Source organism: Manihot esculenta, chromosome 3 (genome assembly GCF_001659605.2).
Source record: "Manihot esculenta cultivar AM560-2 chromosome 3, M.esculenta_v8, whole genome shotgun sequence".
Classification (NCBI taxonomy): Eukaryota; Viridiplantae; Streptophyta; class Magnoliopsida; order Malpighiales; family Euphorbiaceae; genus Manihot; species Manihot esculenta.
In genome coordinates this window covers 32,689,027-32,711,925 of record NC_035163.2, presented here as the reverse complement: position 1 = coordinate 32,711,925, position 22,899 = coordinate 32,689,027, and the positions used below count along the sequence as shown (strand labels likewise).

The 22,899-nt window shown below is 41.4% G+C and overlaps 3 protein-coding genes across 7 annotated transcripts; 2 read left to right on the top strand and 1 right to left on the bottom strand.

Moving 5' to 3' along the window:
- The first annotated feature begins 387 nt into the window (after nt 1–387).
- LOC110610543 (CBL-interacting serine/threonine-protein kinase 1) lies at nt 388–4,707 on the top strand. Of its 4 annotated transcripts, XM_021750511.2 has the most exons (12): nt 394–761; nt 866–928; nt 2,430–2,501; nt 2,616–2,723; nt 2,827–2,907; nt 2,988–3,167; nt 3,259–3,471; nt 3,572–3,676; nt 3,801–3,917; nt 4,032–4,094; nt 4,188–4,262; nt 4,351–4,707. In XM_021750511.2, exons 1-12 carry the CDS (start codon nt 612–614, stop codon nt 4,417–4,419), a joined length of 1,296 nt encoding a protein of 431 aa, XP_021606203.1. In that variant the 5' UTR covers nt 394–611; the 3' UTR covers nt 4,420–4,707. The 4 variants fall into 4 exon arrangements, with proteins under 4 accessions (XP_043811174.1, XP_021606203.1, XP_043811173.1 ...); XM_043955239.1 differs by lacking the exon at nt 2,988–3,167 and having other exon boundaries at nt 388–761; XM_043955238.1 differs by lacking the exons at nt 394–761; nt 866–928 and adding an exon at nt 940–2,110.
- An 819-nt stretch (nt 4,708–5,526) lies between these two features.
- Nucleotides 5,527–7,381, top strand: LOC110611774 (rRNA-processing protein fcf2). 2 transcript variants are annotated; one of them, XM_021752243.2, is made up of 6 exons: nt 5,527–5,688; nt 5,773–6,006; nt 6,092–6,152; nt 6,353–6,430; nt 6,600–6,715; nt 6,993–7,381. In XM_021752243.2, the coding sequence occupies exons 2-6, from the start codon at nt 5,780–5,782 to the stop codon at nt 7,099–7,101; spliced, it is 591 nt and encodes a 196-aa protein (XP_021607935.1). In that variant the 5' UTR covers nt 5,527–5,688; nt 5,773–5,779; the 3' UTR covers nt 7,102–7,381. The 2 variants fall into 2 exon arrangements, with proteins under 2 accessions (XP_021607935.1, XP_021607934.1); XM_021752242.2 differs by having other exon boundaries at nt 5,532–5,688; nt 5,763–6,006.
- Nucleotides 7,382–7,507: 126 nt separating this feature from the next.
- LOC110611773 (pyruvate dehydrogenase (acetyl-transferring) kinase, mitochondrial) lies at nt 7,508–11,426 on the bottom strand. The gene is made up of 6 exons (XM_021752240.2): nt 10,848–11,426; nt 9,969–10,227; nt 9,648–9,828; nt 8,730–8,877; nt 8,216–8,429; nt 7,508–7,780 (listed from the first exon to the last, which is right to left on the bottom strand). Exons 1-6 carry the CDS (start codon nt 11,094–11,096, stop codon nt 7,722–7,724), a joined length of 1,110 nt encoding a protein of 369 aa, XP_021607932.1. The 5' UTR covers nt 11,097–11,426; the 3' UTR covers nt 7,508–7,721.
- Between the last annotated feature and the right edge of the window lie 11,473 nt (nt 11,427–22,899).

Sequence of the window (22,899 nt, the reverse complement as noted above, 5' to 3'; positions counted from 1 at the left end):
AGCTCAATTATCATACAACTGATTTAAAGTTTAATACATGTGAGATGGTGGGGGCATTTTTGGTTTTATTTACATGTAGCATAAATTAATCATTATTTTTATTTTAAAAAAGGATCATCATTTTCAACATGACAATTTTCCTTTACTTCATATATTAAATGAAATTTCAAAGTTACATGTGTTAAATAGGCTCATTTATTTATTCTTTAAGGATAACCGCCCATTTGATTTTACTATTAATTTAATTTAGAAATTAACGCAGCAGTGCGTGGAAATGAAGATTAAAGGAAACGGTAGGGAACAAGACTAAGTTATGCGCTTACGTGCAGACAACACCAACTCCTAATTACTTTACACACTTACAAATGATTTGTGCACTTAGCGCGCGTGTTAATCTATTTACCGTTTCAACGGTTATACATTCTGAGCACCGTATATATATGCGCCTGCCACTCCTCCATCCTCTCTGCTCCATCTCTACCCAAACACGTTCCACTTCCATTTTTATATATATAAATTAATACTGCAATCATCTTTCTCTCCTCTTCTGGTGAGAAGAGTGAGATCATCAGTACCCTCTCCTCTCTGAATCCATACCAAACTCTAAGGGAATGCGACTTGGTAAGTATGAGCTCGGCAGGACGCTCGGCGAAGGTAATTTTGGAAAGGTCAAATTAGCCAAGAACATTGAATCCGGCCAACCTTTCGCTGTTAAGATCCTCGAGAAGAATAGGATCATCCACCTCAACATCACCGATCAGGTTTCTTACTCTCTCTCCCCCTCTTTTTCCTGATTGCTTTCCTCTGCAACTTTTCAATTTACTTCTATGTTATTTCCTATAAATTAAATGGGAATTGGTTACAGATAAAAAGGGAAATCGCCACCTTGAAGCTACTCAAACACCATAACGTTGTCAGATTATATGAGGTAACCTCGGTTCCCTCGTCTTATTTGAGTAATTTCCTTCATGGATTCCTTTCCCGTTACTTTTTAAAAGCTTATTTCTTTAATAATCTGCCTTATTTCCATACGTAAAGCTATCAGGAACCATAATGTCATGGTGATGCTTCGCTTTAATCACAAATCACAAAATAATGACCGCAATCCTTGGATAATATGAAGCCCATTTTTGTGGCTTTATTTATTTATTTATTTGGAAACTGCGTATTTGTATTTGTATTTTATTTTCCATTTATTTTAGGAAAATTCTTCAAATACTAAAAAAAATTAGTCCCATTCGTGTAATTCTCGGGTCAAAGCCTGACGCGTGGATCGGAAAGGCTTGCGTTTGGCGTTAGTTAGGGCCTTCTCTAGCAGCGCGTGGCAAGTGCGGGAGGGAAGGTCCTTGTCACGCGAACCGGGGCCATCTGGAATTCAGTTGTCGTTAATTGGCGTTGGCTGCATAAAACTCAAAGTCTGAAGCCACAACTGATAATTGAATGGAGCAGAGTCAGACGCCGGTGGAGCTGAGCTTCAGAATGGGTCCACAGTGGTGGGCACATCAATTATTAATTTATTAGAGCGTGCCCCACTTTCATTGAGCCATTTGCCACTGGGAAAAAATAATTGCGTGGTCTGTCCTCAAGCGTCCTTACGTATTAGGGGAGGGAGCAAAATGTAGCATATTTTTGGAAAGGAAACAGAACTGGATGCATGATGGATCAGGAAAAGATTAACAAAGGATAGTTCTAATAAGGCTAATTAGATTGGATGGACGGAATTTCTACATGGATTATTAGAAGGTCTAATCAAATAAATGATAAATTATATTTCAGTAGTGATAGATTTGAGTTTATCAACTGCTTTTCACCCCGGCTAATTGATGCTTTCTTGCATTGGACTCTTGATTAAATATAATGGGGAAGGAATCTATGCTTCCTGATTTCAATCATCTTACAAAATTCAATAAAGCTATTTACTTCTTGGCAAATATCAGAAGATTTTTCAGATTAAACATTGTTTCCTTTTTTTTTCTTCCGGTTATAGCTTTATCTCTTTCCTTTGGCCATATCACTCGTCATTCCATCATAGTCCTCATCACGCTCTGGACAAACACGGATGATTGTTTTTTTTTCTTTTAAATTTTTAGTGAGAGACATTAAAGATAAGGTAGTTAATGGAAAGGCCTCAAACAGGCAAGAAGTAGCATCCTGCCTTAAGATTTAACTAGAAATATCATAAGATAAATTTACATGTCAGAATAGTATATTGGCAAGAATGAGATTTACACTAGAAAGAGAATGTTCACCTCTCCCTGGTTCTACCGAACCAGTAACCTTTTCTTTTAATTTTTAGTCTTTGTTTTCAAATTCCTGTTGAGAATTTCCATTTTGGAGCTTCCTCTTTTACACATTTTCAATTAGGTTCTTTGTATGCTAATGAATCTGTGTAATCGTGTGACACCCCTTTTTTAATGGCAAATATGCAGGTCTTGGCAAGCAAATCAAAGATTTACATGGTACTAGAATATGTAAATGGAGGGGAATTGTTTGACAGAATAGTAAGTATCTTTGTTCACGACAATGTTCTTAAGAGTTTCATGCAATTCACAAAGTTCTGTTCATACTGATCATTTTTAAGTCTCTGTCATTCTTTACCTGCTTTAATCTCACAGGCATCCAAAGGGAAGCTTTCAGAAGCTCAAGGCAGGAAACTCTTTCAGCAGTTGATTGATGGTGTCAGTTACTGTCATAACAAAGGTGTATTCCATAGGGATCTCAAGGTTCTTGTTAGCAACTTTTGACATTCAATTATATGTAAATGGCAGCCTCTTTAAACATGCTTGCATGTTTTTCTAACCGAAAGATTATGTGCTCGACTTGCAGCTAGAGAATGTTCTTATTGACACGAAAGGAAACTTAAAGATATCTGATTTTGGACTTAGTGCTTTACCTCAGCATTTTAGGGTATGCTTCCTTCTAAACCGGACGATGAAAACTCTTTTTTTCTGGTAGTTGATCCCTTTTTTGAATTGTCTGAATATTAGGATGACGGGTTACTGCATACAACCTGCGGAAGTCCTAACTATGTTGCACCTGAGATTCTCTCAAATAGAGGTTATGATGGTGCCACATCAGATATATGGTCGTGTGGTGTTATTTTATATGTAATTCTCACAGGATATCTGCCTTTTGATGATAGAAACCTTGCAGTTCTATATCAAAAGGTATTGAGGACTCTTATCTCTTCAACTTTGACATGGTCCTGTAACTTTTGTTTTGAGAAGGTTTTCTTTTCCATGCTTTCTCCTATTGCAGATATTCAAGGGTGAAGCTCAGATACCTAAATGGCTATCGCCAGGTGCTCAAAACATGATAAGGAGGATCCTTGATCCAAATCCACTTACCAGAATAACAGTGGCTGGTATCGAAGCTGATGAATGGTTCAAGCAGGACTACACTCCTGCTGATCCTTCAGAAGAAGATGATGATATACACATTGACAATGAAGCTTTCTCAATGCAAGAAGTGGTATGAGTCAGAAATATTTATCTTGATAAATTTGAACCCCGTCTGCTTCAATTTTTAGTGCTCTGTTGCTTTAACTAGAAGGATTGTTCTTTTTGTGTAGCCATTGGAAGGGGAGAGGAGTCCAGGATCGCCTGTGCTCATCAATGCTTTTCAGTTAATTGGAATGTCCTCATGTCTAGACCTTTCAGGATTCTTTGAGAAAGAGGTGACTAGAAAGGACCAGTGGCTTTGACCTCTATGTATTTATTTATTTATTAATTATTTTCCGGTTCACAAAGATACAAACTGACTAGAATACCTGTATGGACATTTGGTTTGAATCGATTTAGGATGTTTCTGAGAGGAAGATCAGATTTACATCTAATCACTCTTTGAAGGATTTGCTTGAGAAGATAGAGGATATTGCAAGGGGGATGGGATTTCGAATACAAAAGAAAAATGGAAAGGTTAGTAATTTTGTTAATTTGAGACATTAACATTTTTCTTGGTTGCTAGAACTATAGACTACTGAGATGTGCTGGTGTATTTCTTGAGAAAGAATATTTATGGTCGTTTTTCAGTTGAAAGTGGTGCAAGAGAACAAGGAGCAGAGAAGTTTGCGTAGTCTTTATGTTGCTGCAGAGGTATTTGAAATTTGATGAAGTAATTGCAAGTTATATTTGATGAGGTATATGTACGAAGATGTTGAGTTGTGGAAATGTTTGAAATTGTATCAGGTGTTTGAAATAAGTCCATCGCTTCATGTAGTTGAATTACAAAAATCATATGGAGATGCTTCAGTTTATAGACAGGTATCTTAATAATTTTCTTCCTTTGTGCATACCTGCTTAATTGTGTCTGTCTAGCTTTCTCACATTGTTGTTGGATATTTGAACACAGTTATGTAAAAAGCTGTCAAATGATTTAAGCGTCCCCTCGGGTCAAGGACTGCTGACCGCACAAGTGTGAATATAAATATTGTAGTCATTTGCCAGGCACAGGCAGCGACCAAGCATGGAAGCCTGAAAACCAGTGTTCATCCTGTGTTACCTTGTGCAGATGCCTACTCTCTCTAGTTATTTAATGTTGTGATTATAGTAAATTCAGCATGTGAAGAAAGTAAATTAGTCATGCTCCAACTTCCCCATCTCCTATCTCCTTTTGCAGATAGCTTTTTTTTCTTGGCACAAATATTTATAGTTTGTTTATTTATTTATATGCCAAAGAGAGAGTTAAAAGTAAAAACAATTTAGTCCATGAATGAATCAATAGTTCAAATCATGCAAATCCTAAATTCTTCCTTGCATCACTAACCTATAAAAATGATTATATTATACTACAAAAGTTTCATTTGAAAATTAAATCGACTTTTATGTAAAATTGGAAAAATTTTTAAGATACCAAGGAAAAAAAATGTCATCTAAAATTGTATGATGTTCTTAGGAAATGATTATTAATATTAAAAAATAAAGGGTGTTAATAAACTGAGATCACAGTGGGCAGTAGCTAAGCGCCAAATCTGCAACTGCAAGCAACTTCCTGGCCTGGGTTCTTTGTAGGCGTCATTCACATCAACAATTTAAAAATGAATAATAGTATTTCCCAAAATTATTGCTACCCACATGCATATCGTACTCGTATATTTTGAATTAGCTTTTGAATATTTAAAATAAAATTGCCATTCATTAAACATTTCAATTCATAAAAATTATAATAATTAAATATAAAGTAATTGTATTGTTATAACTAATAAGAAACTATATAATTTATCATTGTTTATACTCTCTTAAATTTTATTAATTTTACTCTGAAATTTCATAAAATATAAAAGTTTATTAATTTTAAAATATTTTTTAATTCTACTTTATTTATTTTATAAGAAAAAAATTAAATAAATTTTGTAAAATCATATTATGATTTTAATTTTTATAAATATAAAAAAATACCAAACTCTTAATTTCAAACAAAATATTTAAATTGTGAGGTGGTCATGTGAATTGGGAGATGATATAATAATACTAATATTAATTTAAGTGTCAATTTTACCTTTATTCCGATAATAATTCAAAAATTATAGCACCGTAGACGTGTCATGGGTGTAATAGGTCGTATCAGTAAAATTCCAACACAAATTTCCAAAACCCCTTTTTACCGGCCTAAAGAAAAAACCCTGGCTCCATGTTCGCATTGATCCACAGATTGTTCCGCTGCTTGCCGCTTCCAAGGATCCGATAGCAGGTATAGCCGTAAAAGTCTCTCTGCTTCTTCAAAACCAGAAACTTTTAGTTTTCAACATCGTGATTTTGTTTCAGCTTTATTTAGGATCAATATGGGAGGAAAGAAGCCGTTGATTGGGCTCTCATGGGAGCCAAAGTTGCCGCCTTTGCCATCTTGGAGTAAAATTAGCAACACCAAGTCCAAAGACCCACCTGAGAGCAGTGCACTGTGGAAACCCAATAAGGAGCTTGTTGACGGGCTGTTTGTACCGCCCAACGATCCTGAAAAGGTTAACAAGTTACTCAGAAGTCAAGCCAAGGATACCCTTGGCAAAGATTGGTATGCTGGGCATCCCCATTTATTTGTTTAATTTTTGCTCCAAGTTCTCTTACCTCAATGTTGCATTTTGTGAATTGTGTGGTAGGTTTGATATGCCTGCCCCTACTATGACGCCTGAATTGAAAAAAGATCTCCAGCTACTTAAGGTGCCATATTCCCTTCAATTTTATTCCGTGTAGTTTTCTTTGCGGCTTTCTTCTTGAATTACAATGTATACAGTGTCTATGAGACTCTTGCTATCTTCTGCCATATGTGTATTAGAATCTATTATTTTAATAGTTTGGTTCCTTGCGTTTTGGGGAGTGGTCCAGTATTGATTTCAGTTGCTGTTTGCTTGGTGATGCAGCTGAGGGGTGCTCTTGATCCAAAGAGACACTACAAAAAGGGTGATTCAAAATCAAAAACGCTGCCCAAGTATTTCCAGGCAAGTCTTGGTGGCAATCTAAAACCGATAGTAACAAATAAGAGATGGGACTTGTGATGATAAGGATTTGGCATTATATTTCATTTTTACTGGGTGTCAGTGCCCTCTGTAGTATTCATAATTTTGTTGGCCTAATTGACAAAGCTTTTGGTTTTTGACGATTGATCAGGTTGGCACAGTTGTACAGTCATCAACAGACTTCTATTCAGGTAGGCTAACTAAAAAGGAGAGGAAGGCAACCATTGCAGATGAGGTGCTTTCTGATCGTAATCTCGCAGCTTACAGGTGAGATAGCTAGTCCTCCGCTGCGTCATATACAAGAGAAAATAATCTCATTTATCCATGTTGCTGATAGTTTAACCTAGAAAGAATATGGCTAGTTTAGGATATTGTCTACTTTTAAGTTTGCTTTATTGTGCAAAATCCAGCAATAATGTACATTTTAATGTCTTAAATAAGCTTGATATCAAGTCCATGTGATAAGCAAGCTTGCAAATCTTTTTTATTTGAAAATGTTCAATACAGCATTGCTGATCTTGCTTGGCTGTTTATCATGTTACAGGAAGCGTAAGGTCCGAGAGATAGAAGAACAAAACCGTCCTGCTGGAAATGAAAAGTGGAAGATAAAGGGTCGACAGTCTAGGAAGCGAGCCAAAGAAAGAAGGCACTAATATTTTTCATCGCACAGCCTCATGGTCGACAGTCTAGAAAGAGCCAAAGAGTGAAAGCGAATGCGTTGGATCCGTAGCAACGTCTGGCCCGGGAGATATAGAAGGGGAAATTTGTTGTTCAGCTGCTTCAAATTTTATTTTATACATACATCTCTAACCAGGACTGTTATAAAAAATTCAAAAGCTTTTCGGTTATTATCATGGGTAGTCATCATTTGATGAACAAGACGATTCTGATTAATCATGAGCTCTGGATGCAAATATAACAGGTTTATGTGCTTGTCCTGGTATTTCCTGGTGGATTGTAGAAGAGATTTGCGTGCTTGCTTTAAGTAGAGAGAGCAAAGCCTGGCCTAGCAATATCTTAAGTGTGAATAGGATTTTAACGGAGCAAGAAAAGAAGAGGTTGAAAAATAACAGGTAGAAAGATTTGATAGCAGATAAATAACATCGCATATTAAAGTATGTACATGAAGGAGTGCCATTTTGTTAGACTGAACAATTGAAAAACTGTCCAAGAACGAAAGGCCATTTGACAGTATTGCTGATTTAACACCATTCAATGCTTTCAAGAGTCCCTTAGACAATTGCAGTTGCAGATCAACTTTGGAGCGGAACGCTCAAGGCAGGGGCTCTTGTGAATCGCCCAGCCGTAACAAATGAAGGTAAGCATCGGTACCTGCATTCACAAGACAAGCATCAGGCCAAGGGAATTTCTGGTGCACTACGCAAAATGCAAGGACGGTAAGCCAAACATTGAGATGCCCAGTAGAGCATACCAACTCCTTGGATATGTAAAACATCATAAAATAAAGCATAATTACAGCTATTACAGGCTGAACTCCACAAGTTCAAATCCCAATTTGCACACAGGGTCCAACTTTACTTGAAATTTTGGAAGTTACACTATCGAATTTTTGGATAAATGATATAAATATAGGACTAAATATTTTCTTTACGAAGTTACTTAAATATGTGGTTGCTGTTATGAACACCAGAAAGAAAAAGAGCTCATAAGTTATTTGCTAAATCCCTGACATATGTGCTTCAATATCAGCAGCCATATAAGTGCCCAACAGATTCCACATTCAATATCTTAGGAAAATAAACTCACCATATCCCTCCATGGAGATAACTTGCAGATCACCTCCAAAATACCTAGCATACAAACGGCTAATTGGAAGCCCACAACCATATCCAGCCATTGTTACTGCATCAGCTGTTCCAAGATCGGCATGTTCATCCAGTGGGTTTTTAGCAGTGCTGTAGAGGTAGGTGAAAATTTTAGTAAGACCACTTCTTGGTATACCACCCCCCTCATCTGAAACCTATGAAAGCAGCAAGACCAACTCATTAGAATACCATCAGAGACTAAGTTCAGCACTGCTCCTTCACTGTAGCATTTCAAACTGTCAAACCAAAGGGAAATCACATAAAAATGAGATGTGAAAACTTTCACTTGTATCAATTTGTACAGATGGTTATACTTTTATGATAAATCCCAAGGTGACAGTAGACCATACTTTGTAAACCACTACCTTGTACGAATTGATAAAAGCTCATGTAATGGTGGAAAAAAAGAAAAAACTATGAAATGTTTATTAAAGTAGTTAACCAGGTACCAATACCTTTATAGTAACATCCTCAATCCCTTCGGCAACTATGATTCGAACAGGAGGTGCAACATCATCCGCGTCCATGTAACGCTCTTGAACAGCTCGCAAGGAATTCTTGACCAACTCAAACACCATAAGATGCAAATGTGCTGGCACGTACCTGTTTACAAACAAAAGAATATCTATAAAATAAAAGATTCCATGATCAATATATATCTCTAATTTTTTATAAATGATATAGTTTAAGGAGAATCCAAATTATAAGAACAGACATAATAATAATTATAATTATGATCATAAATATTGAGACAAACACATGCACACGTAGATGAGAGAATAATTGGGTAGGACCAATGCTACCCTCGTACAGTGTGAGACCCACAAATTTGTGAGAGAAATTTTGACCAAGTCAAAGTCCGTAACTTATTTAAAAAAAAAGCATTTAGACATGTTGAATCCCAAATCGGTTTAGAATAGGGTAATGCGCCCTTATAAGAGTCTTAAGCACTCCTCCCCTAATGTGCCCTTATAAGAGTCTTAGGCACTCCTCAGATGAGTTAGGCCTAACCCAACTTTAATATGATATCAGAACCTCCAATTCGATACTAGGCCTCCCATAAATATATCACGTCCCAGTATAATTCTGGGTTATACTTATACTGAACGCAAGGGAGGGGTGTGTTGAATCCCACGTCGGTTTAGGTTTAGGACAGGGGGTAATGGGCCCTTATAAGAGTCTTAGGCACTCCTCCCCCTCCTTGAGCTAGTTTTTGGGCTAGTTTTTTTGGGTATGTTAGGCCTAGTCCAAATTTAATAAGATTTTATTGAAAGAAGGTGCAAAGATGAGGAATTTTAGACTATTAGAATAAGGAGGTAACAAGCACTGTTAAGAAAAGAAGAAATTCAAACCAAGTGAAAAGTTAAACTTACGGGAATGTAAAATTGGGATCCCCATAAATATTGACATTAGGCGAACTGCCATACTCTCTTAAACAAATAGCACGGGCATCCTCACTGGCATTTCGTGCAACCTCAACAGGAGACATTTTTGTATGAATACAGCCAATGCAATGAGGAGGGGGATTGGGGTTGTGCAACTCCACATGCTGCCCTGAATATCCAAAAAGGAAGCAACATACAGGAAGTTTAGACACAGCAATGAAAAAATATAAGAAATTTAATGGAAGCAAATGCTGACCAAGTAAGAGAGAAATCAAATATGTTTGCAAGACATAGAAAGTCAGAACAAACCAATAAGCATTCTGATTCCAATTCTGGACATGTAAAAACGATCTAAGAACTGATGAATCTCATCAAGATCTTCATAAACAATCTTTGGATCCATGCCTTTCTTCAATTGTTGAACACCTAAAGCCATCATAGGGACGACATTGTTGTGTCTGACCTTAATTGCTTTAATCATCTGAGTAAATTCCCTCTCATCATCGGTATCCTTGATATCGGGAAAGGATCTCAGATCACGGAAAGAATCCAGGTACCAATCCCGCACCTTAGAATGAGAAGCTAAGGGGTTAATAAGTGTTCACCCATAAAGGACTGGACTTAAATCCAAGAATCAATACATTCACAAATTATCCTTGGAAGTCACAATTTCATGCCCAAATGGTAACGAGAAAAGAGCATTGAAAAACGTTAGCTTTACAATTAAACTTTTCTAAAGCATACAAAACTAATGCTAAACGAACACCGCCTTGCAAATTTGCAAAGTGAAATTCTAGGGTCTGTCTTGATAATGCACCTCATGATTTTATTCAGAAGTCTTTGCTGCAGCAGTGGCAAATAGCATGTGTTTGGTCTTTAAAATGCAGGGTCTAAAGTTGAGGAACTAATTAATTAATAAAAAATGAAGAATTTTTCCTACTTTTGTAGGACACATGCAGAATCACATGAAATAATATTAATTTCCAAAAAAAAAAGCATAAAATAAAGAAGCTAAGTATGGTCACGGTATCCAAATCCTTTTTGCTGGGGTCTAACGGTAGCGCAATTAAAATAATAATTTTCCAGTGCCGTAAAAGAACCCCAAAGTGTGATCTATCCCCAATTTCATATGCCCGCGGAAACTAAATAATAATAGAGAAGAAGAAGAAGAAGAAGAACAGAGGTTACCTTCAAGACAGCGGGTTTTTCAGACAAGCCATGAGGGAGAGACTCGAGCTCAATAGCTCTCCTAGCAATCCTAATGGGCAACTCCTTATGAAGGAACTGAGCGGAAATCAACAAATTCTTATCGGTAGGCCTGGAGCCAAACTCCATCATGTAGCGCAAGCTGACACCAGTCTGCCTCATGCAACCCCATCTATGGACCTCCTCTATGAGGGTCTTGGAAAACGAGTGGCAGACCTTCCTAGCCGCCATGGAAACTTAATAGTAAAAGGTGAAAGTGAAAGGCGCCGTAGTGGTGCTGAAATAGAAGAAAAGAGCCTCCTCCAACGCCACATGCAATGCTCTGCCGAAATGCCAAAGTAACCTATTCAGAGATCAGAAGAGAAATTGAAGATGTGGGGGGGGGGGGGGGAGAGAATTGGCTCTAAACCTAGGGTTAGATTTTTAACCAAAGGTCTAGAGCGAGGGCTGGCGGGCAGAGCAGAGATTAGCAGATAAGCATGGCATCGGAGAGAAGAAATGGGTGAGAAAAAATTTATTAGAAGAAGAAATTGGAGACGACGATGTGGTGGTTTGGGAAACGTGTAAATGGAGAAGGAATTGGGTGTGGGCTGGGTGGGCCGTGTACGTAGGAAAATGAGTGATGGTAAAATGGCAAAATCGTGCGGCTGGTGTTGGGCTTCGGACTTTTTCTTTGTCACACACATAAATTTATTATTTGGGGTTGGGAGGGAGGGAGTTTCTAGCGTTACGTGTTGCGTTGTTAGTATATTAATACTTTGCTATTAATAAGCTTTTTTTTAATATTTGAATCACATGCCCCACCCCAGGACATTATTATTATTATTATATAATTTTTGTTTACCATTAATTCCTTTTTTTTTTCAATATAACAAATTTTGTATTATTAAGTCAAATTCAACAATATAATTACAAATATTAATTTTTAAAACATTTTTTATATAATTTAGAATAATGAAATTATTTTAATAGCCCTTTTCATATATATGTCGATATAAAATAATAAAAATTACTATCTAATTTATAGTTAAAATAATCAAATATATGAAAATTCTATTTTTCCTCCTTTTCATATATTTAAATAATTTTTAATAACGCAGTTGATAGAACTTAAAATAGTGAAGTTATGTTAATAGTTCTTCATTATTTTAATAGCCTAAATTTGGAGTTTGTAAGTGATAAATAAGATAATTAATATAATATAAATTATTACCCAATCTATAATTCAAATATTATTGCTACTAGTTAAAATAATTAAATGTATTTACAAAATTCTATTATTTTCCCTTTCTATATATATAATACCCGGCTAGACTCTGGTATCGAAATTCCTACCGTCCGGTGGAATTTCAGATGTCGGAAACCTCTAGAAGGGTAAAATCATGTTTTTATAAAATGTTTTAATGTATTTTATGATTTTAAGTAAGAAGAAAATTAAGTTTTGAATGAAAAATACCAATGAGGCATTTCCAGGTTCGGCCGCCGAATCTCAAGTTCGGCCGCCGAACGTGGGATAGTTTAGGGGGGCAAGTTAGGCTTCCGAAAGTGGCTCAGGTTCGGCCGCCGAACCCCATGTTCGGCCGCCGAACTTGCATGAGTTTTCGAGGCACTTTAGACTGCCGAAGGTGGTCTGGCCAACCCCTATTTAAGGGCTCCATAGCCGAAACAGGCGAGTTTTCTCTCCCTTTTCGGCCAACGGTGAGTCCATGCTCTCCCATGGTTGATTTTTATGTTTTCCTCCAATCTTTCGAGTTTTAACAAGTTTTATCTTGGTTTGAAGATATTTGAGCAAAAAGAGCAAGTTTTGGAGCTTGGAGACCCAAGGAATGAGATTTCTCCCATCTCCGAGTTAAATCGCCTCTCCTCTCGATCTCCAAGAGGTAAGAGTAGATCCTTAGCTCATTTTATGTTTTAAACAAGTTTTATAAAGGTTTATGGGGTAGAAATGCATGTTTAGGTTATTTTGAGTTTATGGGTTTATGTTGAGTTTTTTAGCAATGTACGTTGTATATGTATGTTTAATGTGTTGTAGTTGGGGTTTAGGATAGTTTGAAGCCCCTAGGAGCTGATGTATGTGTGTATGCATGTTGTGGAAGTGTTGTGTTTGATTTGAATAGTTTGGGGAGACAAATGTGCATGAGTGGAGGCTGAGTTCTGTCTTTGGAAGAACTCAGGTTCGGCAGCCGAAAGGACTTTCGGCCGCCGAACCTGCCTGTGGAGGCCAGCCTTTGGCTGTCGAACCCTGTCCCCGAAAGTGGACTTTCGGCTCTGGAAGGGAGTTTCGACCGCCGAAGGTGCCGCCGAACATGCATGAGTTTCGTCTCTGGAAGGAACCTTCGGCCGCCGAAAGTGCCGCTGAAGGTGCATGACTTTCGGCTCTGGAGGGACTTTCGGCCGTCGAACCTGCCGCCGAAAGTGCCCTGTTCAGCCTTCCTTTGCATGATTTTTATGATTGTTTTAAGGTGTTTTAGAGAGTTTTTGGGGAGTATTTTAGAGTCATGTTCTTGTGTGTTTGGTCCCTCATTTGAGTCCACCTGTGTAGGTTCAGACCCGAGGAACCGAGGACCCCAGCAGTGAGTTAGCTGCTTCAGTGTCTTGTCAAAGCTAGCCAGAGGTGAGTAGAATGACTCTTTATGTTTCAAAGCAAATAATGAAAGTTTTAGCATGATTCACACATCATGAATAACATGAGATATATTAGGTTGTTTGCATTAGAATTCACGAATATGCTGCATTGCATATTATGTTGTTGATGTGGATGAACATTGAATGATCCATTAGTCCTCATATGATATGGTATGATGATGATATGGTATGGAAGTCCAGGAAGACCCATTCTACGTCCCTGGCACAATGTAAGAGAAAGTCCAGGAAGACCCATTCTACGTCCCTGGCACTATTGGATATGTAGAGGACTATTGGTGACAAGTTCATCCTTAATGTGATTTGTTTGTGATGTGATGCATTTCATGAAAGCATGAATTTTAAATATAATGTTTTATTATTCTGCTCACTGGGCTCTAGTAGCTCACCCCATTTCCCTAATCCCCCAGGTATGCAGGTACGGGATAGGCCAGGAGGTCAAGAAGAGTAAAGTTATGTTTTATGTAATAGTTAGTTGTGGACATGAGAATGATGTAATGTATAGTACAGCCATGTAATGTAATGATGAGTATTGAGGTTTAGAATTGTGCTTGACCCTAGTATGTTGTTAATCCCTTTTTAGTTACATGATCTTTTAATGAAATGTTTTATGATGTTATGTAAACCAAACTTAAATTATGTTATGCTACCCCATTGGAGTATTGATGAGGACTCCAGTGTGGGGTTGATGGTTATGCCCATGTGTTGTGCATGCACAGGTTGAGTTTGGTAAATGAATGAGAAAAGTTTAAAATTTTTATGTATGTGTTGATCATGTATGGGATTAAACAGGTGTACAGGTTGTATGTTAGGCTTGCTACGGGTCCCGGCGGCCTTAAGCTGATCTGGATCCTAGCGCCGGTAGCGGTTCGATTTTCGGGTCGTTATAGATTGGTATCAGAGCCCTAGGTTCATATAGTCGGACCTAGAGTGTCGGGCTCATAGATGTTCTAGAAGGTCAAGCACAATAGGAAAATCATGTCCACTAGGATAGGATGTAGAGTCCTGTGTTGAATAATGATGTGAAATGCCATGAATTTTATGCATGTGCATTGATGTTATGCTATGTATGTGATGTATGTGATGCAGGTTCATGTATTTCCACATGAACCATATGATGCTAATATTTTACGTGATGTGTGTTGTTTTCCAGTAAACAAGATGAGAGGAACTCGTCGATCTGCACGATTGACTGGAGTGCCACCCCAGGAAGAGGGCACGGGTGCCCGTCCTCCTGCATTGCCTAGGGCAATGTCCTACAGGTCTAGCAGGGAAAGAGCATCAAGGGACCCTAGAAGGTCTTTTGATGTGAGCAGAAGGGGAACAGTGGAAGGTGGAATGTCGAAAGATGTGGGGAATGATATGGATGTGGACCAGAGGAGGGATGGCAGTCTTGGAGTGAGTATGTCTGAAGAGGGTATGAGAGAGTCTCAAGGAGGCACTCAGGCCTCGGGATTTGTTCAGCCACCCCAGTACCCACCCTTTTCACAGAATCCCGGGTATTCGATGGGAGGTACATCGGATTACCCCAGCTTTAACCCTTATCACTCTCACATGCCATACCCACCTTTCTACCCACCATACCCACAGTACCCTATGTACCCACCCCCATCCTTTTATCCAGGTACAGCAAACCCTACTCAGGGGAATGCTGCACCTCCTCCACCACCAGCAGAACCTACTGTCCCAGAAACTCAAATGCCTAAGCCTAGCTCATCTGATGGGAGCAAGGTCAAGATGACCGATTACATGAAGTTGGGTGCTCCCCAGTATGAAACAGGTGATGACCCGTTTGAGTACCTTAGGAGGGTCAAGATTATTACAGATGAGATAGGAGCTAATGATAGTAGAGCCATTCAGATGGCTGGGTTCACACTGAAGTGCAAGAAGGCCCGAGAGTGGTTTAAAAACTATGTGAACCCGAGATTGGATAGCCTATCATGGGAGGAGTTTGCTAATGAGTTTGCAGGATGGGCTTTCCCTGACAGTTCAAGGGAGTTAAAGATGATTGAGTTTGAGCAGTTGAGGCAGACAGAGGAGATGAGTGTGGATGAGTATACAGATAGGTTTTTTGAGTTGTTGTCGTTCGCTGGGCAAAATCTGGACACAGATCAGAAGAAGTCAAGGAGGTATATCATGAGGCTTCATTCCAGGTATTCCTCCTTGATCCAGTCAGCAGAGAGGGAGAGTTTCCATGCCATAGTGGATGTAATACCCGGCTAGACTCCGGTACCGGAATTCCTACCGTCCGGTGGAATCTCGGGTGTCGGAAGCCTCTAGTAGGGTAAAATCATGTTTCTATGAAAGGTTTTAATGTGTTTTATGTTTGAAGTATGAAAGAAAATTAGTTTTTGCATGAAAATAGCATTGGAGGAAAACCCAGGTTCGGCCGCCGAAAGTCAAGTTCGGCCGCCGAACATGCATGCGTTTTGGAGGCACGTTAGGCCCCCGAAAGCATGAGTTAGGGAAGTTCAGGTTCGGCCGCCGAAAGTCAAGTTCGGCCGCCGAACATTGCATGGATGCGGAGGCACATTCGGCCCCCGAACGTGGCCTGGCCAGCCACTATAAATGGGGCACTTAGCCGAAATGGGCGAGCTTTCTCCCATTTTCGGCCACAGCGAGCTTCCGACCTTCCTCTTGCAAATCTAGTGTTCTTCCTTCAAATCCCCACCATTTTTCTTGAGTTTTAAGCTTGCATTGAAAGTTTTGAGCATTTAAACCAAGTTTTGGAGCTTTGGGAACTCAGGAGCTCATTTTCGTGGATCTCCAAGTTTAGATCGTCTCCCTCTCGATCTTCAAGAGGTAAGAGCCGATCTTAAGCTCCTTATGTGTTTTAAATAAGTTTTATGCAAGATCTATGGGTAGAAATGCATGTTAGGGTATATGTTGAGTTTATGGGTTAATATTGATGTTTTGAACAATGTGGCTTGTTTGAATATGTTTGAAGTGTTGTAGTTGGGGTATATGACTGTTTGAGACCCCTAGGAACTTGTATGCATGATTTGGTTGAGATATATGCTTGATTTGAAGTTTTGGGAGGCAAGGGGTTCATGTGAACCAAGTTTCTGCCCTTCTGGCAGAAACCAGGTTCGGCCGCCGAAGGGAGTTTCGGCCGCCGAACCCCCTTTGTGGAGGCAGCATTCGGCTGCCGAAGTTGCCCCCGAAAAGAGACTTTCGTCTCTGTCTGGGACTTTCGGCCGCCGAAGGTGCCGCCGAAAGTGCCTGACTTTCGGATCTGTCCAGGACTTTCGGCCGCCGAAGGTGCCGCCGAAAGTGCCCTGTTCAGCCATTTCATGCATATCTCTATGTGATATTTTCAGGATGTTTTAGGGGGTTTTTGGGGAGTAGTTTAGAGTTATGTTCTAGCATGTTTGGTCCCTCATTTGAGTCCACCTGTGTAGGTTCGGACCCGAGGAACCGAGGACCCCAGCAGTGAGTTCAGCTGCTTCGGTGTTGTCAGAGTCAGCCAGAGGTGAGTGGAACTAAAACTAAATCTTTTAAATTAAATGCTTTATCATGTTTCATGCATCATGATTATGCAATAGGATGATTGCATTAGTTTTCACGAATATGCCGCATTGCATAAATTGTTGTTGTTGTGGGTGAATGTCGGATGACCCAGTTAGTCCATGACAGGAAGACCAGGCCCCATGCTACAGGCCTGGCACAGAGTAAGAAAGACCAGGCCCCAGTCTACAGGCCTGGCACAGAGTAAGTAAAGACCAGGATCCCATCCTATGGTCTGGCACGGTTATGGGACTTGAAGACCAGGAGCCCAGAGGAGGCCCTGGGAAAATGGTAAGTAATGTATGTTCTGACAGGAAAGACCAAGACCCCATTCTACAGGCCTGGCACAGAGTTAACTTGGACTAATTGGTGACGAGTTCATCCAACCCTCATGTGAATTGTTTGTGTTATGATGCATTTCATAGAGCACAGTATTAATGTGTTTTTAATAGTTCAGCTCACTGGGCTTTTAGCTCACCCCTCTCCCTTTACCCCCAGGCTTGCAGGTACAGTATAGTGCGGGAGTCCGGTTAGAGTGAAGAAGTCATGCTTATGTAATAGTTAGCAATGGACATGATCAAATTGTAATGTAAAAGTACAGTATAGTTATGAGATGATGTTATGGATGTTAGATGTGTGCTTGACCATAGATTGTTGTTATCCCTTGTTAATTACATGATCTTAGAGATCTTTATGATGTTTATGTAAACCAACTCAACAGATGTTATGTTACCCATTGGGGACATTGATGAGATCCCACAGAGGGATCAATATTATGTTAATGTTTATGCTCAGGTTGAGTTTGGTTGATGAGTATGGAAAGAAAAGTTTTAATTTTTATGCATGTTGTTGATCATGTATGGGATTATACAGGTTCACAGGTTTTATGTCAGGCTTGCTACGGGTCCCGGCGGCCTTAAGTCGACCCGGATCCTAGCGCCGGTAGCGGTCCGATTTTCGGGTCGTTACAGAATGGTATCAGAGCCCTAGGTTCATATGGTCGGACCTAGAGTGTCGGGCTCATAGATGTTATAGAAGGTCAAGCACAATAGGAAAAGATCATGTCCACTAGGATAGGATGTGGAGTCCTGTCTTGCATGATGATGTGAAATGCCATGATATATGCATGTGCATTAATGATATGCTATGATATGTGATGTATGTGATGAGGGTTCATGTGTGCCCACATGAACCATATGATGCTAATGCTTGCTTGATGTGTACTGTTTTTCAGAAAACAGGATGAGAGGAACTCGTCGATCAGCAAGATTGACTGGAGTACCACCTGAGGATGAGGGCATGAGCGCCCGTCCTCCTACATTGCCTAGGGCAATGTCAAGCAGGTCCAACAGGGACAGAGCAGTAAGAGACCCTAGAAGGTCTTTGGATCTGGGTAGAAGCAGATCAGTCAGAGGAACAGTTCAGGGAGGAGCGTCAGAGGATATGGGGGATGATATGGATGTAGAGCAGAGGAGGGATGGCAGTCTGGGAGTTGGCATGTCAGAGGAAGGTATGGGAGAGTCCCAAGGAGGCACTCAGGCCTCGGGATTTGTTCAGCCACCTCACTACCCACATTTCTCACAACATCTCGGGTATTCGATGGGAGGTACATCGGATTACCCTAGTTTCACCCCTTATCCCACACAGATGCCATACCCACCATACTACCCACCATACTCTCAGTACCCAATGTATCCACCTCCACCCTACTATCCAAATCCAGCAAACCCTACCTCAGAAAATGTTGCACCACCTCCACCACCTGCAGAACCAGCAGCCCCAGTGGTTCAGCCACCTAGACCTAGCTCAGCCAGTGGGAGCAAGGTTAAGATGACTGACTACATGAAATTGGGTGCTCCTCAGTATGAAAAAGGGGATGACCCATTTGTGTACCTTGAAAGGGTTAAAGTAATCACCAATGAGATTGGGGCTGATGACAGTAGAGCCATTCAGATGGCCGGGTTCACGCTTAAGTGCAAAAAGGCACGGGAGTGGTTCAAGAATTATGTGAACCCGAGAGTGGACAGCATGACTTGGGAAGAGTTCGCAAACGAGTTTGCAGGATGGGCTTTTCCCGATAGTTCAAGGGAGCTGAAGATGATAGAGTTTGAACAGTTGAGGCAGACGGATGAAATGGGTGTGGAGGAGTTCACCGACAGATTTATGGAACTGTTGCCTTTTTCTGGGCAGAGTCTGGACACAGATTCGAAGAGGTCAAGGAGGTATGTTATGAAACTCCATTCCAGGTATTCCTCCTTGATTCAGTCAGTGGACAGGGAGAGCTTCCATGCCATAGTAGATATGGCCAGGAAAATGGAGGCCAGTGCCATTGTTCAGGGGACAGTCAAGCAGTCAGTGGCACAGTCTTCCGGTTCTAAAACTCCGGGTGGGGGAAGGTTAGATCCCTCTACCTTGAGTGCAGCAGCTTCAGGCAGTAAGAGATGGGGTAAGCCCAAGGGTAAGAAGAATAAGTTCTGGAACAAGGTCAAGTCCAGTCTGGGATTTGGGAGTGGCTCAAGCTCTGGTGCGGATAATGTAGTTTGTGCGAGGTGTGGTAGACCACACAAGGGAGTATGTCGGTTTGGGACGAACGCCTGCTTCAGATGTGGTCAGGAGGGGCATATAGCTCGAGACTGTCCAAGAGCGGCCCCGATGGCTCAGTCCCAGCAGACAGCTTCAGGCAGTGTAGCGCAGCCAGCAGCTCCAGCCATGACTCAGGCCAGTGGCAGAGGCAGAGGGAGAGGAGCAGCCTCTTCTTCAGCGGGTTTCAGAGGTGAAGGTCCATCAGCTCCAGCACGGATCTTCACAATGACACAGCAGGAGGCAGATGCATCTAACACCGTGGTGGCAGGTAACTTAATTATTGGTTGTTCAGATGTGTATGCCTTGATGGACCCTGGTGCATCTCATTCTTTTATCGCTCCGAGAGCCGTGGGGAGGTTAGGTCTGATGACTTCTGGGTTAGAGTGTCCTCTCTGGGTCAGTGGACCCAAGTGTGATCCATCTGTGGCAGAGTCAGTCTGCCAGTGTAGTCCTGTGTTTGTTGAGGGAAGATGCTTGTCCGCCGACCTGGTGGTTCTAGATTTGACAGATTTTGATGTCATTCTAGGGATGGACTGGTTATCTACCCATGGTGCTACCTTGGACTGCAGGGACAAGGTAGTCAGGTTCAGAGGTCAGGATGGGTCTGAGGTTGTCTTCAGAGGAGACAGGAGGGGTACACCTAGAGGTCTGATATCAGCTCTTCAGGCTCGTAGGTTGCTCAGGAGGGGATGTCAGGGGTATTTGGCTCATGTGAGAGAGCTTAGCAGTCAGGTCAGAGAGCCCGCCTCGGTGCCAGTGGTTAGAGAGTTCTTAGATGTGTTCCCAGACGAGCTGCCAGGTTTACCACCTGCTAGGGAGATAGAGTTCGAGATAGAACTAATGCCTGGAACCCGACCGATCTCTATCCCTCCCTACAGGATGGCGCCAGCAGAATTGAAGGAGTTGAAGGAGCAGTTACAGGAGCTGGTAGACAAGGGCTTCATCCGACCGAGTACCTCACCCTGGGGTGCTCCAGTTTTGTTTGTGAGAAAGAAGGATGGATCCCTTAGACTTTGTATCGACTACAGACAGTTGAACAAAGTCACTACCAAGAACAAGTACCCATTGCCAAGGATCGACGATCTATTCGACCAGCTAGCAGGAGCGGGTTGTTTCTCCAAAATAGATCTGAGGTCCGGGTATCATCAGTTGAGGATCAGGGAAGAGGATGTGCCAAAGACGGCTTTCAGGACCAGATATGGGCATTTTGAGTTCCTTGTGATGCCGTTCGGGTTAACTAACGCCCCTGCAGCATTCATGGATCTCATGAACAGAGTGTTTAGCCAGTACCTGGATCACTTTGTTATTGTCTTCATAGATGATATCTTAGTGTATTCCAGGAATGCAGAGGAGCATGCCCATCATCTGCGGTTGGTTTTGCAGACCTTGAGGGAGCATGGCTTGTATGCCAAGTTCTCAAAGTGTGAGTTCTGGCTGAGGAGCATTTCATTCTTGGGGCATGTAGTGTCAGAGAATGGAATAGAGGTAGACCCCAAGAAGACAGAGACTGTGGCTAACTGGCCTAGACCCACTTCAGTGACAGAGATCAGGAGTTTCTTGGGTTTGGCAGGTTACTACAGGAGGTTCGTTCAGGACTTCTCAAAGATAGCAGCTCCTCTGACCAGACTAACCAGGAAGAATCAGAAGTTTCTGTGGACCGACCAGTGCGAAGAGAGTTTTGAAGAGCTTAAGAAGAGGTTGACTTCAGCACCAGTTTTAGCCCTGCCATCTAGTGGAGAGGACTTTACAGTCTTTTGTGATGCGTCCCGTGTGGGACTGGGTTGTGTGCTTATGCAGAATGAGAGGGTGATTGCTTATGCTTCTAGGCAGCTAAAGAAGCATGAGTTGAATTACCCCACACATGACCTTGAGATGGCAGCAGTAATCTTTGCACTCAAGATGTGGAGGCATTACCTCTATGGGGTAAAATGTGAGATCTTCACAGATCATAAAAGCCTACAGTACATCCTGAGTCAAAGAGATTTGAATTTGAGACAGAGGAGATGGGTAGAGTTGCTGAGTGACTATGATTGCAAGATTCAGTATCATCCGGGTAAGGCGAATGTTGTGGCAGACGCCCTAAGCCGGAAGTCACTAGGCAGTCTATCCCACATCACGGCAGAGAGGAGACCAGTGGTGAAGGAGTTTTACAAGCTCATTGAGGAAGGTCTACAGTTGGAGTTGTCTGGTACAGGTGCCTTGGTTGCTCAGATGAAAGTGACACCCGTGTTTCTGGAGCAGGTGGCTCAGAAACAGCATGAGGACCCAGAGTTAGTGAAGATTGCCAGGACGGTTCAGTCAGGCAAGGACAGTGAGTTCAGATTCGACAATAAGGGGATCCTCCGCTATGGGAGTCGATTGTGTGTACCAGATGACATAGGGCTAAAAGGAGACATTATGAGAGAGGCTCATAATGCAAAATACAGCATTCACCCCGGAGCCACCAAGATGTATCAGGATCTGAAAAAGGTTTATTGGTGGCCAGCTATGAAGAGAGAAGTGGCACAGTTTGTGTCAGCCTGCGAAGTATGTCAGAGGGTGAAGCTGGAACACCAGAAGCCGGCTGGAATGCTTAACCCGCTACCTATTCCAGAGTGGAAATGGGAGAATATAGCTATGGACTTCGTAGTGGGGTTACCGGCGACGTCCAACAGATTGGACTCCATATGGGTGATTGTGGACAGACTCACCAAATCTGCTCACTTCATCCCTGTCAGGAGTGGTTATTCTGTGGACAAGTTGGCGCAGGTGTATGTAGATGAGATAGTCAGACTGCATGGGGTTCCTGTTTCAATAGTGTCAGATAGAGGGCCCCAGTTCACCTCCAGGTTTTGGCGGAGTCTGCAGGATGCCATGGGTACCAGGTTGGATTTCAGTACTGCCTTCCATCCACAGACGGACGGACAGTCAGAGAGGACCATCCAGACCATAGAAGATATGCTCAGAATGTGTGTGCTGGACTTTGGCGGTTCTTGGAGGCAGCATCTACCTCTGGTGGAGTTTGCCTACAATAACAGCCATCATGCTAGCATCGGGATGGCTCCATATGAAGCTTTATATGGAAGGAAGTGCAGATCACCTGTTTGCTGGGAAGAGGTAGGAGAGAGGTCCTTAGCAGGACCCGAGCTAGTAGAGATCACCAGCAGGGTGGTGCCCATGATCAGAGAAAGAATCAAGACAGCTGCAAGCAGACAGAAGAGTTATGCAGACATCCGCAGAAGACTAGTAGAGTTTCAGGAGGGGGATCTGGTATTGCTCAAGGTGTCTCCAATGAAAGGAGTGGTTCGGTTCGGGAAGAAGG